The 17,682-nt window shown below is 41.8% G+C and overlaps 1 protein-coding gene across 8 annotated transcripts in view; it reads left to right on the top strand.

Moving 5' to 3' along the window:
* Positions 1-17,682, top strand: part of LOC102313550 (probable E3 ubiquitin-protein ligase HERC1) — a 43,155-nt gene that overhangs the window by 7,945 nt on the left and 17,528 nt on the right. For 6 of the 8 annotated variants that reach the window (XM_005948913.3, XM_042214907.1, XM_005948910.3 and 3 more), the window contains exons 12-40: positions 77-211; positions 306-471; positions 1,266-1,391; positions 1,808-2,029; positions 5,418-5,570; positions 5,742-5,874; positions 6,113-6,316; positions 6,425-6,643; positions 7,750-7,923; positions 8,102-8,219; positions 8,356-8,473; positions 8,688-8,886; positions 8,996-9,296; positions 9,389-9,437; positions 9,527-9,572; positions 10,048-10,301; positions 10,428-10,622; positions 10,762-10,882; positions 10,972-11,212; positions 11,337-11,494; positions 11,600-11,752; positions 11,844-11,941; positions 12,095-12,190; positions 13,878-14,045; positions 14,158-14,397; positions 14,487-14,570; positions 14,832-15,057; positions 16,183-16,471; positions 16,821-17,581. In XM_005948913.3, the coding sequence (XP_005948975.1) occupies positions 77-211; positions 306-471; positions 1,266-1,391; positions 1,808-2,029; positions 5,418-5,570; positions 5,742-5,874; positions 6,113-6,316; positions 6,425-6,643; positions 7,750-7,923; positions 8,102-8,219; positions 8,356-8,473; positions 8,688-8,886; positions 8,996-9,296; positions 9,389-9,437; positions 9,527-9,572; positions 10,048-10,301; positions 10,428-10,622; positions 10,762-10,882; positions 10,972-11,212; positions 11,337-11,494; positions 11,600-11,752; positions 11,844-11,941; positions 12,095-12,190; positions 13,878-14,045; positions 14,158-14,397; positions 14,487-14,570; positions 14,832-15,057; positions 16,183-16,471; positions 16,821-17,581 (5,447 nt within the window). The remainder of the gene's footprint in view (positions 1-76; positions 212-305; positions 472-1,265; positions 1,392-1,807; positions 2,030-5,417; positions 5,571-5,741; positions 5,875-6,112; positions 6,317-6,424; positions 6,644-7,749; positions 7,924-8,101; positions 8,220-8,355; positions 8,474-8,687; positions 8,887-8,995; positions 9,297-9,388; positions 9,438-9,526; positions 9,573-10,047; positions 10,302-10,427; positions 10,623-10,761; positions 10,883-10,971; positions 11,213-11,336; positions 11,495-11,599; positions 11,753-11,843; positions 11,942-12,094; positions 12,191-13,877; positions 14,046-14,157; positions 14,398-14,486; positions 14,571-14,831; positions 15,058-16,182; positions 16,472-16,820; positions 17,582-17,682) is intronic. The other 2 variants (XM_005948912.3, XM_042214904.1) reach the window with 2 other exon arrangements.

The raw sequence follows: 17,682 nt of genomic DNA on the forward strand, positions 1-17,682 counted from the left end.
ATTGGTGGAGAACCAACACTTTTAAACAGAACTGTGTTTCATATTAGTTATTAAATATTTGTGCTTCTGCTTTCAGGCAGCTTGTGGCGTGGCACAGGCCCTTCTGTGTGGACTTGGAGGAGAGTACGTTCACTTATTTACGCAACTTCCTGGAAAGCTATTGTGATGGAATTAGTGACGACACCCCACCAGCCCCCTTCGTTTGTAAAAGGTGTGATATTTCCATTCAGTTAGCAAAAACGTACTCATCTGCCTCAAGGAATTTTCATTCAAACTAAAATTATATGAATTTCTCTGTGCCTCAGGGACCACCATCATTTTATTTTGCTGTGCATGAAGCTGCTGTCCATCCACTTGTCCCTGGCCCACGCTGGAGGCACTGGTGCTATGGTTCTGGGTGCTCAGGGCAGGCCCCTGAGAAACCTACTCTTCAGGCTAATAGACACTGACATGCCAGACTCCATACAACAAGTAAGCGGACTATTTTTTGAAGTATTCCTACAGTGACAGCAGGTTTAATACAGCAGTAGGGTTGTGCTGGTGCTGGCTTATAAACCAAAACATTATGGAGCTCACCAAGAACCCTATTAATCTGAGATTTTCAAGCTTCTTGGTTGAATTTAACCACAAGTCCGTTTCATGAAATATTTTGGCATGGATATTTATTCTGTGCCAGGAGCAGGGGCTGCACTCCAAGACCAGGCTTATATTCTTACCAGTTCCTTTTTCAAGTAATTCAGTTCTTATATATATTTTACTTTATTTTTGTTAACCTGCATTAAAAAAAGAAACACACCGGTACATATTTCCATTCAGTCAAGTACTTTTACTAAACAATTCCTTTCAGTTTTATTTCTCTAGCACCAAATCACAGCAACAGTCCATTCATAGTGCTTTATATTGTAAGGTAAAGACCTAAAACATAGAGAGAAAACTCTGTTACCATTACTTTTTTTTCTAACTCTTCAAGGGGTATTAAGGACCTTATTATATATTTTGTCTTGTTCTGTGTGTCTGTGTTATATGTGTTATTGCAGGTTTGCAGATGATTGTATATGGCTGTTAAATTGACATCAGTGGTTAGGGCACTATATAAATTCCAGTATACATGTATATAAACTTCATTGGAGAAAAAGTTTTACAAGCTTCCATTCTGTGTAATCAGACATGTGGCCAACCTGTTTATTTACTGAAAGAAGCACTAACTGTTGATCTCATGTATTTTGATGATGATGATGATTGTTACCCTTCCTATCAATCCTCAGGCAGTTTTGAACACGCTGTCTATTGGTGCGGCCCTGCTGTTGCCTCCACTTCGGGAGAGAACGGAGCTGCTCCTCTCACTCCTTCCTCAGGGCCCTCAGAGTTTGAATGTTCTTTCCAAAGGACAGGTATGAAGGTTCTGTTTTAGCAGCGCTGCAGTGACAGGATGTGTATTTTCCACATTTGTGTCTTAGCTCATTAGAAATAGTCTGCTTTGAATTTTTAACCACTGTTTATCTTGTGTATTTAAACTGTTTTAAATAAGAATTCATCCTTCACTGCTAGTTTTTCCTGGTTTTAGTAATGACAGTGAACTGGATAGCTAACAAATGGATGGATATTTGGAGCCAGATAACAGTGTCTGCTAAATTGATGTGCTTAGTTGGAGTGTTGCTTGGCAATGTGTTGAAGACTGCTGGAACGCTGTGAAAACAAGTGATAGTGAAATTGTTAAGACTTCTCTGCAGCAATGTTTCTGATAAATTCACATTTAAATTATGAAGAGCTAGACCATCTGTTCTTCTTCACTCTGTGTCTTTTAAAGCGTCTTCAGTTAGACATGGTCCTCAGCAGCCTTCAGGACCAGAGCCACGTAGCCTCTCTTCTAGGTTACAGCAATTTTGGAGAAGTGACAGCCCTGGGGCCTCCAGTGACTCCTTTGTCAGTCCGACAACCCTCTTCATCCAGCTCTGTTGACACCTGTGACCCTCTGCACTTAGCAGAGGTGCTGCTGAGAACCCTGCTGCTTAGCATAGGATTTTACACGGTAGGAAATAGAGGCATTTGTGTGTGTGTGTGTGACTTGTCTGTGAGTTAAATGGGGAAAGATTTCACTTTAGGTTGAATTAGTGCTTTCAGGGTTAATTTTGAACTTTTCTTTCCCATGTCAAATTTTGTTTTCCTAAATTTTGTATTTATGTTTTTTAACTCTGTTACGGATGTTTGTACTGAACTGTTGAGGTAAAGGGAGCATAGCTGAAAGCTTTGAATTTACAAGGCCACCTACATCCCAACCCTCACCTATGGTCATGAAATCTGGGTAAAGATCAAAAGAGTAGGATCACAAATACAAGCGTTTGAAATGAGTGCCCTCTGTAAGGTGGCTGGGCTCAGCCATAGAGAGGAAGGTACTGTAAGAAGCATCCACAGAGATCTTGGAGTACTGCCCCTGCTCCCGTATGTCAAAAGGACACAGATGGTTTAAGAATCTTAGGTTTAGGATTAGTCCTGGGTGCCTCCCTTTGGAGGTGTTCCAGGCACACTCAATCAGGAAGAGACCCCTGGGTAGACCCAGATTATGGATGGATGTTTTAATAAATAAAGACTTTAATCAATAGTGTGTCAGTGGGGTTTGATAAGTAGTTTTGTTTAAAGTTTTAGCAGGTTTTCTGAATATTGTCCACATTTTTACTGTTCAGTCAGACTGTTCCATCCATCCATTTTCTTCCGCTTTTCCGGGGCTGGGTTTAGGGGGCAGCAGCCCAAGCAGAGAAGCCCAGACCTCCCTCTCCCCAGCCACCTCCTCCAGCTTATCCGGGGGAACACCAAGGCGTTCCCAGGCCAGCCGAGAGATATAATCTCTCCAGCGTGTCCTGGATCTGCCCCGGGGCCTCCTCCTGGTGGGACATGCCCGGAAAACCTCGCCCAGGAGGCGCCCAGGGGCATCCTTGTCAGATGCCCGAACCACCTCAACTGGCTCCTTTCGATGTGGAGGAGCAGCGGCTCTACTCTAAGCCCCTTCCGAATGGCCAAACTTCTCACCCTATCTATAAAAGAGACACCAGCCACCCTTCTGAGGAACCCCATTTTCTGGCGCTTGTATTCGTGATCTCGTTCTTTAGGTCACTACCCACAGCTCGTGACCATAGGTGAGGGTAGGGGTGTAGATCGACCGGTAAATTGAGAGCTTCGCTTTTATACTCAGCTCTCTCTTCACCAATCCGTCTGTCGATCTCCTGCTCCCTTCTCCCATCACTTGTGAACAAGACCCCGAGATACTTAAACTCCTCCACTTGGGGCAGGGTCTCATCCCTGACTCGGAGTGGGCACTCCACCCTTTTCCGGCTGAGGACCATCGCCTCAGATTTGGAGGTGCTGATTCTCATTCCCACCGCTTCACACTAGGGCTGCCACAAATGATTATTTTGATAGCCGACTAGTCACTGATTATTTTTGCAATTAGTCGACTAATCAGATCATGCATCCATTGGACATAAAACGTACAGCTTATTGCACCAGCAACATCTGCTCTTATATAACTATCATTAGCTTACAGCTTTAAGTGTTTAAGGTATGTGGTAACTAAAAATAAAGACAAGATGATAGTTTATTAAATTTTAATGAAATTTGCAGATTGTTTCGGTGAAGTTTAATAAACTCCTTGCTATCTAAAATATAACGGGACACCGGAGTATATTCTCCAGCATCTCACACTTCTGATAATCAGCTGTCTGCTTGACGTTTATTCAGCTGTGTAAAAACTATAACTTTGATCTCAGCCAAACCGATTTACTCAGGAACAAATAAAATACTAAAAAAAAGCCAAATAATATCATTTTTAAGTTATCTAAGTGACTTATGTATGTTTAACCTGAGTAGCGAAAGACGGCGGTGGGTTTGAAAACGATTTGCTGGGAGTCCGGTGTTCTCACGGGCTCCAGTGAGCCTTGAACCTCGGCTAACTATCGAGCTAGTGGGTAACAGACGTCTCCGAAAACGTCGGAGCGCTTTGAAAATATGTGGTGTCTTGATAAACTGAGCAGATATTTGAGGTTTACACAGCTACATTCTCACCTGAAAATATGTCAAACGTTTATTTTGTGACCCAGAAAGAATAATAAGAGTAATATTAAAACGAAGTAGCTGCAGTTGGAAACTGAGCTGGGCTGCGCTATGAATTCTGGGACACAGCTTCTTCTTCTTCGGGGTTTAACGGCAGCTGGCATCCTTGTACATGCAGTGCTGCCATCTTCTGTTTCAGTCCGTTATTACACTCTTAAATCCTGCTACTTATTCCTGCGTCTTTTGGGATCTAACAAAGCTTCAAACGACGCGCCGACTATTAAATTAGTCGTTGACGATTTTAATAGTCGACGTAATCGTGACTAGTCGACTTCACACTCGGCTGCAAACCGTTCCAAGGTGAGCTGGAGGCCATCACCTGATGAAGCCAACAGGACCACATCATCTGCAAGAAGCAGAGATGAGATCCTGAGACCACTGAAGTGAAAGCCTTCCGCCACTTGGCTACGCCTAGAAATTCTGTCCATAAAAATTATGAACAGAATCGGTGACAAAGGGCAGCCCTGGCGGAGCCCATCACCCACCAGGAACAAGTCCGACTTATTGCCGGCTATGCAGACCAAACTCTTGCAACGGTTGTATAAGGACTGAATGGCCCGTAGCAATGGGCCAGTCACCTCATACTCCCATACTCTGATCTCCACGCACCATTGGAGAGACATGTCAACCCAGATAGCCCTACAACATCCAGAGCCTTCAGGAACTCGGGGCGGACCGCTTGGCCTGTCGGTACCTATCAGCTGCCTCCGGAGTCCCACAGGCTAACCAAGCCCGGTAGGACTCTTTCTTCAGCTTGGTGGCTCCCCTCACCTCTGGTGTCCACAATTTGGTTCGGGGATTACCACCACGACAGGCACCAACTACCTTGCGGCCGCAGCTCAGTGCAGCGGCTTCGGCAATGGAGGTGCTGAACATGGTCCATTCGGACTCAATGTCCCCAGTCTCTCTTGGAATGCTATTGAAGCTCTGCCAGAGGTGTGCGTTGAAGATCTCACGGGGGCAACTCCAGACTGAGACAGAGTCCAGCCCCTCTCCAGGAGACTGGTTCCAGAGCCCAGGCCATGCGTTGAGGTGAGCCCGACTATATCTAGCCGGTACCTCTCAACCTCACACACTAGCTCAGGCTCCTTCCCCACCAGAGAGGTGACATTCCATGTCCCAATTGCCAGTCTTTGTAGCCAGGAATTGGTCCGCCAGGACCTCCGCTCCTGGCCGCCGCCCGACTCGCATATATATTTTTCTATGTTTACATTTCATTTCAAATCATCTATTTTTGTATTTAGCTATCTCACACACTGATCCTTTGTTCCCGTTCTTCCTAATGCTTTCTGTTGGTCTTTATCTTCATACAGGAGCAGCAATTTGGGGAACTGGAAAAAAACAGCGACAAGCAGCTTGTTGGCGATAGTCAGGGACAAATGGATCCTCCTTCTCACTTTCACCAGCTGCTTTCTGGACTTCACAAACACCTGCTTGCTCATTGCTACATCAGTTCCAGCCCCGAGGTAAACAAGGAACTCTGCCAAATGTGAAGGAAAATGAGTGGTACCTCATCAGAAATGAGCACTTCAATAGAAAGCGAATGACACATTTCTAAATGTTTCAGGGTACAATGTGCTGGCATACCAAACCTTAGTATTGCAGTTGCATTTAAGTTTGCATTTTTGGCTCTGTAGGATGACAGCAGTGTAGCACTGCTTCGTGAGCATCTTTACCTGCTGCTTCCCTGCGCTACTGAGACCCTCAGGAGATCAACCAAATTGTTAAAGGAGATTGCCCCAGACAAACAAATCATCAAAAAGCTGCAAGGTAAGAAAAATGGCTTTAGTGTTTGGCAAGTGTGCGCTATTTTCACCTAGCTACACCACTTAAAAAGGGATTTTCTGCTGCTCTTTTATTTACAAAAAACACAAAATCACTTCCCTTCTAATCATTTATATATCTGAAAAGTAATTTTTAATCTCTACTTGACTGCTATATTTATTGTTTATATTTATCATCACTTCAGTTAGTTTAATCCCTTTACTCCTCTCACCTCTTGTCCCAGTGGTGTTATACAATTCAGTGTCTGGCAGCCTGCTGTGCCAAGTAATGTACTCCTTGCTCCTGCTGCCCCTGGGCACAGTTCAACCTTTGCTGAGCCATCTACTGGGCTTGCTGGAGCAGCTCAATGACTTCAACAGGTTGCTGCCAGAGACTGTCTTGCTGGAGGAACAAGAACTAGGAGTGAAAGATCAGAAAACCTGCTCAGGTAAGCTCAATGCCCCTTAGATTTATGCTGGACATTTATTTCTTTAGCATTGTTTGCTGCATTGTTACACTAGACCAATCTAACAATCTCAAGTGATATTTCTTATAGATAAAAGTGAAGAAAACACAAGCATTGGGCCGCAGGAGGAGGAGGAGTGCAGATGGGCCTGGCTGTTGGACCTGGAAAGGTCTGTAGCGCTGGCAGTTGGCCGCTGCCTCGGTGGTATGCTGCAAGGCTCGCCGCTGTCCCTCCAGGAGAAAGTGTCAGAGGTCTGGCTATCAAATGTCCTCTTCAGGAATGGCCTGGAGATGGACTTTGAACAGCTGGGTAGGAAAACATGCTGCTGGCTCTTCAGGTTTTCACATGTGCAAATGCTTCGTAAATCCTTAATGCAAGATTTATTTTGCACCATATTACCATGATCGGTTTGGTAATAATAAAAGCCTTCATTTAGCTGTGCCAAATGGCATTAGTTATTTTTAATAGCTCCAGGCCAAGAGGATATTACAGTCACGGCAGTTGTTTTAGTTTTAGGCTACATTCACACTGCAGGTCTTAATGCTCAATTCCGATTTTTTGATCAAATCCGATTTTTTTTGTGTGCTTGTTCACACCACAAATAAAATGCGACAGCAAACGCGCTCCAGTGTGAACGCTCAAAGCAGCCCGCATGCGCAAAAGAAGACGTCACACACAACGCGCTCTGTTTAGACCCAGAGCAAACAGTATTGTTTGACTGACAGCCCTTAATATAAAGACTTCGGATTTTATGTTTCCCAATTTTTGCTTTAAGTTATTTTGTTATTTACATAATAATATAAATAACCTAATAATTATCCTTATTGCTGTTTTAGAGAGGAGCAGTGCTTCAAAGAATAGTTGCAGATTTCTGTCAGAATCTGCAGATTACACAGTACAAATAAAATGTTCACATTGTCTTCCCAACAGTTTCACTAACATCTACACTGGATGGCCAGGAAGCGTTCGCGATGTCTTCTCGGGCGCTTCTCCGGCGCTGATAATTGGCGTCTGTCTTGTGTCAGTGACGCAAAAGACGGATTTAATGCGACATGACCGTTCAAACAGCAGTCGCTTTCTAAAACATTGGATATGTATCGGATTCAGTACCACATACGAAAGTGACCCAGATCGGATTTGAAAATATCTGATTTGTGCCGTTCACACTGTCATACCATGATCGGATATAGGTCGCATAGGGTCAAAAAAATCGGATTTGATGCACTTCCGCCTGCAGTGTGAACGTAGCCTTAGTCACGATAAAAATATATACATTTAAGATACTGTGCCACACAGAAGCCTGACCTTTTTAAATGAAAGGTATCATTATCGTTATTCTTAAAGAACAAAGAAAATAGTCTGAGTTAATCCTGAGCAGTTTTCATTAACATTCTACATGTTGCTTTAATCTGTAGACTCAAGCATGACATGGCTGACCGAGGTAGTGCTGCTGGGCAGTACTGATGCCAGACTCACTGAGCTGAGCTTGACTGAAGAAACCCGGACTTTACTGGAACTGGCACTGGGCTCATCCAGAGGACTTGCAGGTGGCATATGGCAGAAGATGGAGGATTATGCTCACGGCAAAGGTACTTGTGCTTGTTTATGTGTATAATTTTGAAAGTGTATATTGTTAATAATACAGCTTATATTGAACTAACTTCCTATTTTGAGAATCTTGTATGGATGTTTTTAAATTTTGGTTAAAATGTGGAAAGTTTTTCTTTGTGTCTTTTTAAAATTGATCTGTATTGATTGCTTTGATAGCAGAATGGGAGAATGGAGGCTCTTCAGGTGATTGTTTGCTGCAAATTGTGTGCCGCTGCTGTCTGGCTGCTCTCCTGAAACACACGGGCCTGCAGAGTGAGGCCTGTTGGCAGGACAGGTCAGTTTACTGAAGCAGTCAAAGATCTATTGGACAACACTGAAGGGGTTTCTAGTATGTCAAACTTTTTCTTCCTGCCTCAGTGTATATTATTGTATAACCTGTTCCACTGTGTTTATCTACTCTGCTGAGACAGCCATGAGCCCTGTGAGATGCTGTTGTATATCTATGAAACAGTTTATAAAATCAGAAGTGCTCTGATGACCCTCAAAAGCAGTTCAAGGATGACACAAGTAGAAGCATCTACTAAACAGGTACCATTACAGTATAATTAAATATATGTAATCCTGATTTCATTTAACAAATTTGTAAACAGTTTATCTAAAATGTATGTTTTTGTAAATACTGCTGCATGATTGTGATTAGCTTCATTTCTGTCCATTAATTGATTTTTAACTTATAGTAATCTGATCATTTTTATCAGGTAAAATTACAGATATGTATTTAAAGCATTTACTTAAACTGCAGATCTCTCAGTCTCCTCAAAGTCCTGATGTGGAAAGGCAAGAGCTATGTACCTCAGTGGAGCAGGTGGGGAAGGATAATGAGCAGCAATCAGTAGGACACTGTAGCCGGGAGGTGCAGGTGCCCCCGTCACCCGCAGCAAACCACAACCAGGAAGAGGTTGCAGACGATGACAGATTTGGCAGTCGTGTTTACCTGTCAGGTTAGAAATGCAAACTGTATTTGTTCTTATTCTAATAAACAGCACAGCCACACACACAGAAAGACATATGACACATCTTATTTTCACACATCTTTCGATGTCCCTGCAGAAGTCCTAGAATCATTCATGGCCACTCGGGAAGCCATGCAAGTGCAGCAGAATGTGACAGTCTACGAGTCATTCGGCACTTCCACCCTTCAGAGCAGCGTGGAGAGCCCAGCCAGCCCTGAGGGAGAGCCTGATTCCAAGCAGCAGTGGGAGAAGAATGGGGAATCTGAGGAAAGCTTGTCTTTGCCTGCTGTCTGCCATCTGGTGGTGTCCCGATGCCTCTTCCTTCTGCTGGGGGTCAGGCCTGCTTGGGTGGAACCCAGCGAAAGGGAGAACGTTCAGGCTGTGAACACTGGAGGGAGGTAAAGACTGTGGTATGCTGTGTGTGTTTGTTTTAGTGTATTTGTGTTCTGTGTTAGCAGTTTTTGCACTAACTGTCCACAACATCTTTCAGGAAATTGTCGGCAGAATCCCTTACAGTCACTGTCAGTGGAAGAAAACAGGTCAATATTGTACTATCAAAATCTTCTAACAGAATTTGGCTTTACAGCTCTTCATCAGTATTAATGTACTGCTCTTATGTCTCATTTAGTCTGATCAGTCCAAAAACACCTCTGGATCTGCAAGGAATAAAATGGGTAGGTGGAAAGTTCAGATCATCTACTGATTATGTTATAACCTACATTTTCAGGCAGTTCTTTTGTACGCTGTCGTTAAGAGATTGTATAGACACTGATTGTTCTACTAAAAACACAAACCCAGACAGCTCAAGTCTGGGTTTGTCAGGTAAATTATTGTCAGGTAACCCTTGGGAAACAAGACCCAAGTGCTCTTTTGCACAAAATGGGACTTGGGGATTTGTATTTTATCATTTTCTTTAAAAATAACATAAGAATTTGTAGCAGGCAGAATAAATAAAGACTGATCACATTAGGCAAAACATTTTGATCAATATGACAGCCTGACTGTTTTAACTGTTCTGCATAATCTAATAATATTGAATAATTTAATAGCTTGTTGCCTGTCAAGTCAAGATAATATCCAGAAAAAGATGTTAAGAGAATGAATGAGATGTTTTATAGTCCTTCATACAAGAGCCTCTCTTTGCTCTAGGTTTACCTCTGTGTTCTTTGGGGATAATGAAAGATGCTTGGGATCGCCTGCGACAGTGCATCAGCCCATCCAGCACTATGTCCCACTACAGCAACAACACTTTGCCTATTCTTAACCAGATGTTTCATTTTGTCTATGGAAGCCTGCCCCATTTATCGCCCTCCTCAACGGTGTTTTCCCCTGGTCAGAGTTGTAGTCAGGCAGATCCAAAGTCTATTACTTTTGCCATTATGCAGCAGCAACAGCGGGCTGAGGTAATTCAAATCTTTCTTTTATATGACAAATTATTAATTGATGCTGTTTGTTGTGGGCCCGAAATGGTGTTCTGTAAGGAACTTGAAAGTCTCTTATGATCTACAAACTCTGTCTGTTTTGATCAGATGCGGCTGGAGGCCTTGTGTCAGATGTCAGCCTTTCTGTCTAAGATGGAAGAAAAGAGCTGTGAATCCACAGCATCCAACCAGTTTCCTGCTTTGTTGCAGTCTGTGCAGCTGCAGTTCCTGTCTGGATGCTTTGCCTTAGGAACACAAATCATTGGCTCCCACTCTGCTAATTATGAGACTCAGCACTACATGGTACATCTTATAGTTACATGGAAAGAGGTTTAGAAGTAATGAATATGCTTTGTAATCTGGATGGAGAAGAGAAAGGCACTGAAAATTGTAGCCATGCTCCATTTTAGTGTTTTTTTTCCCCCTTCTTTTCTCAATGCAGTGTGGCACACATTCAGCTTCTGTGGATACACAGAGAGACTTACAGTCTGCAGCCCACACCTTCTACCAGCAGGTGGTGCGTGTTCTTAAACAGAGAGTCCTGTTTGAAAGAAAACATCCAGGTAGGTTTTTTCTTACACAGTGTTGCAGTGTTTAGGTTTTAATATATATTTGGTATTTATATCTAACATATTGTCTCTGTCACACTTAGGTTCTTGCCAGCACCTTCTTCTTGCCACAATGTTTGCACTGAATTTCCGTTACCAGCCTGTGGATCTGGTGCTAGTCATCAAATGTGGCATCCTGGAAATTCTTTCCACGCTGACCAACAACAGCTGTGTGCTGATCAACCAGGGCTGGTTTGCAGCTACAGCGTCTGGATCTATGCTATTGGGTGGAGCCGTGAGGCTCGCTTGTGCCCGCCTGCTTCAGATATTGACTGTAGCTGCAAGGTGAGAATGAAGAGGTTATAAAAACATAAATAAATAAATAAACAAAGTATATATAAATTACTAAGTATTTTCTTTTCTTTACCCTTGTCTAAAATTTTCATAAAAATTTAACCTGTGCTTATAGCTCGTGTGAGGATTTGCTGCCTATCGATGTATCCCAGGCCCTTATGGAGGTGATGTGTGAGCAGCTCCAGAACATCTTGTACAATTTCCACCAGCAACAGATAGCAGAGATGGGAACAGCTGAGAAAACCGATGTGGACTCCTACACAAATCTAGTCGGTGGGGCAAATTTAGAAATAATAAAGGGCGGATATGGCATTTGTAAAACCATTAAATCAAGTCACCCCTCTGAGCATGTTCTTCCTTCTCTTTATGTTGTTTTAGGAGCAGAAAACAGCAAAGTAGTTGAATCCCAGCTTGCAGATTTCTTGGTGTTTCTGAGGCGTGTACTGTCATTAAGAGTAATGAAAAGACTTTCTACATTTATAAGATGGATCGATCCACTCATGGCCATTATTTCACACAAGTGCTCTTTAGGTAAGGCAAATTTAAAAAAACAAACCAAAAAAATCTGTGTTAAGACTGTACACTGCTTTTAAAATTAATATCACAAAACTCTACTCTTCAGGATCTCCACGCTTCCAGAACCTCCGCACTAAGCTTCTGACCTTCCACGTTTTAGAACGACTGTTACCTGCTTGTTCTGAGCCCGTTCACATTGAACAGGTATGATGTAAACATGTAAATATAGTAAATGCAACAATTGAACAAAATAAGTCAAGAATACTTGAGTGTTCTGAACAGTACCAGGTTGGCATGACATGTTAAAGGTGATGAATGCAGGATTACCCACTTGTATTTTTTCCTGTTTTCTTGTAGATTGTTAAACAACTCTTTCAGCTCTTGTCTGTTTATATGTGGGAGGAGCCTCTAAGTCAGAGCAACCATGAAGAAATGCCTGAAAAAGACAAAGGGGTAAGACATTATGAACACCATGTACTGCATTACATATTAATAAAGCAGCAGCTTCTTATCGGCTCATCTTAAGCATGTGCACTTCTCTGTATGTCTCACTTATGTTTTATTATTTGTGTTTTTACTGTGATCTGAAGTGATAGGAGTCATTTTTTGTTTTTTTAACTGTCCTTTCCCTGCACTGTAGACTGATAACCTTTTGAGAGAAACGGTTACACAAAATAATACTACACACCCTTAAACTTGTGTGTTTTTATTTGCTCGTGTTTTATACTGTCTTGATTTGCAGAAAAGAAATCATGTCTGTTGCACAAACAATCCTCATCTTTGTATTTAAAACATTAGATCACATTTGAGTATTTTTGCAGTCTATTAAACTTTTCATCCAGCCAAACAAAAGCCACATAAAAATGTCAAAAAGTGCCTTCACTTTTTCTCTGTTGAAAATAGCCAAGGATAGCAGTAATCCAAGAGGAAATGCTGTTTACGGCAAAATGAAATGCTTTCCTGGCAGCAATGAAACTGAAAACAGTGGGGCCACTCGATGGAACAGATGGGCCTGTTCTCTGTGGTAGGCTGAGATGAAAAGTGTCAGAGGATAGAAATGTACAAGTAGGATTAATTATCAAAATTATTACATCAGGATTGTGAAATGAATTTTAATAATTCAAATAAAACTAAACTCTATAATGTTTTATTATTATATTTATTATTTCATGAAAATGGGATTTTCCTGTCTTTGTTTATTTTCAGTTTAACTTTCAGTCATGTACTTCTAGTTTTTTTTTTTTTTTTTCAAAATTCTATTTTATTTTATTTTTTTTAGAATTAATGTGAGATTTCTGATTTGTCTTAGTGTGTTGTCCACAGCAGTTACCACCCTCTGTATGCAGAAACACTTCATCATTAACATCTTTTCATTGACACACATTATTTTGCAATATTTGCTTAAGATTACTTTTGCAGAGGAGGTTATGTTTTTAGTAGAGTTTGCGCCTGTGCGTGTCACTCTGTGAACACAATAGCTCGAAAACTTTGGAATTCATTCTGATAAAGCTGCAGGGGTGTAGAGGGGTCATGTTAACAGTCCATTGAAACTTCACCTCTTGGTAGAGAAGTTTTTTAAAAAGCCTTAAAACTTCCATTCTTCCAAGTGTGATGTGTATTGTCAACATACAGAAAGTACTGTTTAAAGATTTAAAATATCATGTCACATTTGACTTCTGCGCTCTCCTTGTTGAGGTCAGTGGCTTAATCCGAAGGTCAAAGTTATAATAATGCTATGTAACGTTATATATAAACATTAATTTGGACCTCTGACCTCTTCTTCAAGGTCTGTCTTTAAAGTCTGTGGATCTTTAAGACTATCCGTCAGATTTTACTGCCTCTCTTTGTACTGGCAATGTTTAGGAAATGATACTGGAGTATGTGGTTTCCAAATACCACATTGTAGTTTGCACCACAACAAAAAGATTTGACCTCTGATCTTACTTTTACATTTCACATCTGCCTGTATTTCAAGTTGATCCCAAAATGATTTTTTTTTCTCCACAACAAACTTCTGTAAGTGCAATTAAAAAGAACAAAGAAAACAACATTAATATATAAATTAAGTGTTTAATACATAACATACATGTTTAATATTTTATCAAATGTTTAATTATGTATCAAATCCATTGTTTCGTAGAATCCTGGCAGCAATGATGAATGTATTCCCATTGGAGATTTTTCCTTTGACCCACACAAACTAATGTGCTGTTCTCTGGAGAGCGGGAACATCCTCTCACATGGTTCTGGAGGGAAAGGCTACGGTTTGGCAACCACTGCCATTAACTCTGGCTGTTTTATATGGAAGGTGAGTACTAGTTTACTCTGTACATGGACCACAATTACACAGTTCAAAGTTTGTTATATTAATTGTAGTTTATAAATTAGAATTTACCACACTATGCCGCTTCTCTCCACAGTTCTACATTACCAAAGAGAATAGAGGCAACGAGGGAACGTGCGTTGGTGTTTCTCGCTGGCCAGTTAGAGATCACAACCACCATACAACTACAGATATGTGGCTGTATCGTGCTTATAGTGGCAACCTTTACCATGGAGGGGAACTGGTGCGCACACTTCCTTCCTTTACACAGGGTGACACCATCACCTGCATCCTGGACATGGAGGCTCATACTGTATCATTTGCTAAGAATGACAAGGTTTGCTCAAATATTTACTGTCAGTATTCCTCAGATTGAGTCCTGCGCTCTTGTTTAATCTTTGTCTGCCTGTTTTCTTTTTCTTTTAGGAGCCAAAGTTGGCATTTGAAAGTGTGGTCGCTAATGAACTATATCCTTGTGTGTTATTCTACAGCAGTAACCCTGGAGAGAAGGTACTCGGTGTACTGCACAGATTTATTAGATTTATTATTTATTTGAATCAGATTTATAATAAGCATGGGCAACGTTAAATATCTGGATACACAAGCAGCTACGCATACAGGCTTTGCCCTAACATCATATTACTGGATAATTACTGCACTGGGCTATACATGGAAAAAACTTGTGTTGTTTCACATACTGCACAATATGTTTCAAAAATATTTTGTACTGCAAAACCCCCCCAAACACGTGAAATTCTGTACTCGTCACAGGTGGCTCTGAGTGATCTCCAGATGAGAGGCATGCCCAGCAGTCTGCTTCCTGGAGACCCTCTCTGCAGCCCCCAGGCTACTGTGCTACTCGAGTCAACAGTGCATCTGCTGCGTCGGCTCCACCAGTGTGACCAGTGGTCCCCGCACATAAACCAGTATATTCATACCCACCTGGAGCTCATTGGTCCCCTGCTGAGAGAGGATAACTCAGGAAACTTCAGTACAGGTCATTTACCCCCTTAAATAGTGATTCTGCCTCTGTTTTCTTTTAGGTTTTTAATCTTTTATTATGATAGGACAGTGGGGAGAAGACAGCGTGCCCAGCGGTCACATGTTTAACTTGCTCGCTTTTAAACACACCTAACTTAGGTTTTCTTTAAAAAGTTAAGTAACACTTTGCTAGTATAGAAAACTCTATTTATCTGTCTGTATTTATCTGTAAGGAGAAAGACTGATGGGCATTAATTCAGATATTACAGTGGTCCCTTATCGCGGGAGTAACGTTCCAAAAATAATGCGCGATAGGTGAAATCCACGAAGTAGCCAACTTTTTTTTTTTACAATTATTATAGATGTTTTAAGGCTGTAAAACCCCTCACTACACACTTTATACACTTTTCTCAGACAGGCATGAATATGTTCACACTTTTCTCTCTTGTTTAAACTCTCTCAAAGTTCAAACCGTAGAAAAATAAGTCCAGTATTATAGAATGAAACCAAAGGAACCCGCAGGGACAAAACATTTCGTGGACATTGTTGTGTTTGTTGGGTAGAAAACTTACAAACATACAGTACAGCACTTCAGAGTCACACTGCTAGCAATCGAAGAGTGTAAATTTGACAAGTTGAACGCATTCTGTACTGTACAAGAGACACAGCACGAGATTGGCTGTAGACCATTGTCAATCAATCAAGACGCAGAACACAGTGCGCTGGAAAAACCCCAAAAAATAAAAAAATAACCATGGAAAAGTCCATGCAAAAAAATCCGAGAAACAGCGAGGCCGCAAAAGGTGAACAGCATTATAGCAAGGGACCACTGAATCTGTATACAAATGTAGTGATGTACACCAACTGCAGTATTAATTAATCTTTAAACAAGCTGCTTTCCCCACACTGGTCTATTTATTTATTCCAAAATAATACTAACCCCTTATGTTTATGCTTTATTTGTAACTTTTTTGTCCTTATTATCAATACTCACTTGAAGTCCATTTCACTTGTTTAGGATTTTATTTAGGTTTAAGGATTCATGATCAACTTGCAGTGGGATACCAGGAGTGTGTGGCACTTGTTTGCCAAATGGATGTTACGCTTTGTTTTACTGTCAGTGTCTTATGTTCCTCTGCAGGCCTCAGTGCGTCACACAATGAGAAGGAAGAGAACGACAAGGACCTGACTGGTGATCACACAAAGGACGTGCTGTCACACTGTCGGTGTCTGTCTGAGGCCAAGCTGGCTGCTCTTTGCACTGAAGTGTGGCCGGTATTTGCTCTGATTGGAGGAGTCGATGGCGGTCTCCGTGCTGGAGGCCTCTGCCTGCACAAACCCAGCGGGCGTCGAGCTATTCTTCTCGGCATTCTAAAGGAAGGAAGCTCTCTCGCCAAGCTACAGTGGGAAGAAGCAGACCTCTCTGTCAGGTATTACAAAATGAGATCATATTCCCACTTACTTCTGATGAATTTATTTCTCTTTTTCGTAAATGACGATTCTCATTAACCTCCATGAAATGATTCTTATATTTTCTTGTCTTGGTCCTTTCAGCATGTGTATGATTCTACTCTTTCCCTTTCTGTTAGTTTGTTTTTCACTCTCTCTACAGTCTGTCTAACATTTTTACTTTATTTTCATCATTTAGCCCGCTGATCTTACTTTTTTTTTTCTTGCTTCTTCCTCTTCATTCTTAAATCCATTAATCCCTGTTGAATCCGTCCTGGTATCACTCCATGCTGTATCTGTGGGTTCTTCCCATCCTTCCCAATAACTAAGCTCCATGAATTCTTGGTCACCCAGCGACACGCCGATCATCTCACTGGATCCCTGTGACATATCCTGCTGTGATGTCACCCGCCTGGGAGGCCTCAAACCAACAGTGTTGTTAGATCTGATTTATTTGATGGGGCTGCTGGAGGAACAGGGTTGGCTAGGTGCTCACGTGCCCCCGAGAAGGAAGTACTCTGGGGAGAACATCAAAGAATACCTGGATAAAGACATACAAGATGATGTCACGTGGCTGACAGAAAATGAAAGGAAAAAGGAGCAGAAAGATGAGAGTGTCTCGTCACCATCCTCAACCAAAGATGCAGCAAAGATCACTGACCTGCAGGAGTTGACCTCTCAAGCTCAGCCTCTGCAGACATTCCAGACTTCCAGAATGGATGCCTTTGCACTTGAACTTAGGGCACTCAGAGTGTCATACCTTCTCACTGGAGGTTTGAAATCCCTGACTGTCATTTTTAGCTGTGAGAAACTGTCAGATCTGCTTCTAGTGCCAAAACATGAGCCCCCCAACTCCTCGGGGAGTTCCCTGTCCAGTCCAAACTGTGACCAAGCTAAAGCCGGCAGTAAACAGTGGGATGAAAGTGCTGAGCTGAGATCGGTGCTGCAGTATGTGGTGCAGAGCATGGTGAAGTGGGCAGTCAGACACTGCCCCATCAAACAGACTGTGTCTCTTGCTGATTTGGAGAGAGTTCAAGTCATGATATACAAGGGAGCTGTTAAAGGACTGCAGGAGGACAAAGAGAACAAGGGTATGTCAATGTTTATATTCACCAGACATAGAAAATATATAATGCAAAACCTACATGCTATAAATATTTAATCATTAAGCCTTAATAAAAGACCATAGTTA

Source organism: Haplochromis burtoni, unplaced genomic scaffold (genome assembly GCF_018398535.1).
Source record: "Haplochromis burtoni strain Fernald_Lab_line unplaced genomic scaffold, NCSU_Asbu1 Contig_626, whole genome shotgun sequence".
NCBI lineage: Eukaryota > Metazoa > Chordata > Actinopteri > Cichliformes > Cichlidae > Haplochromis > Haplochromis burtoni.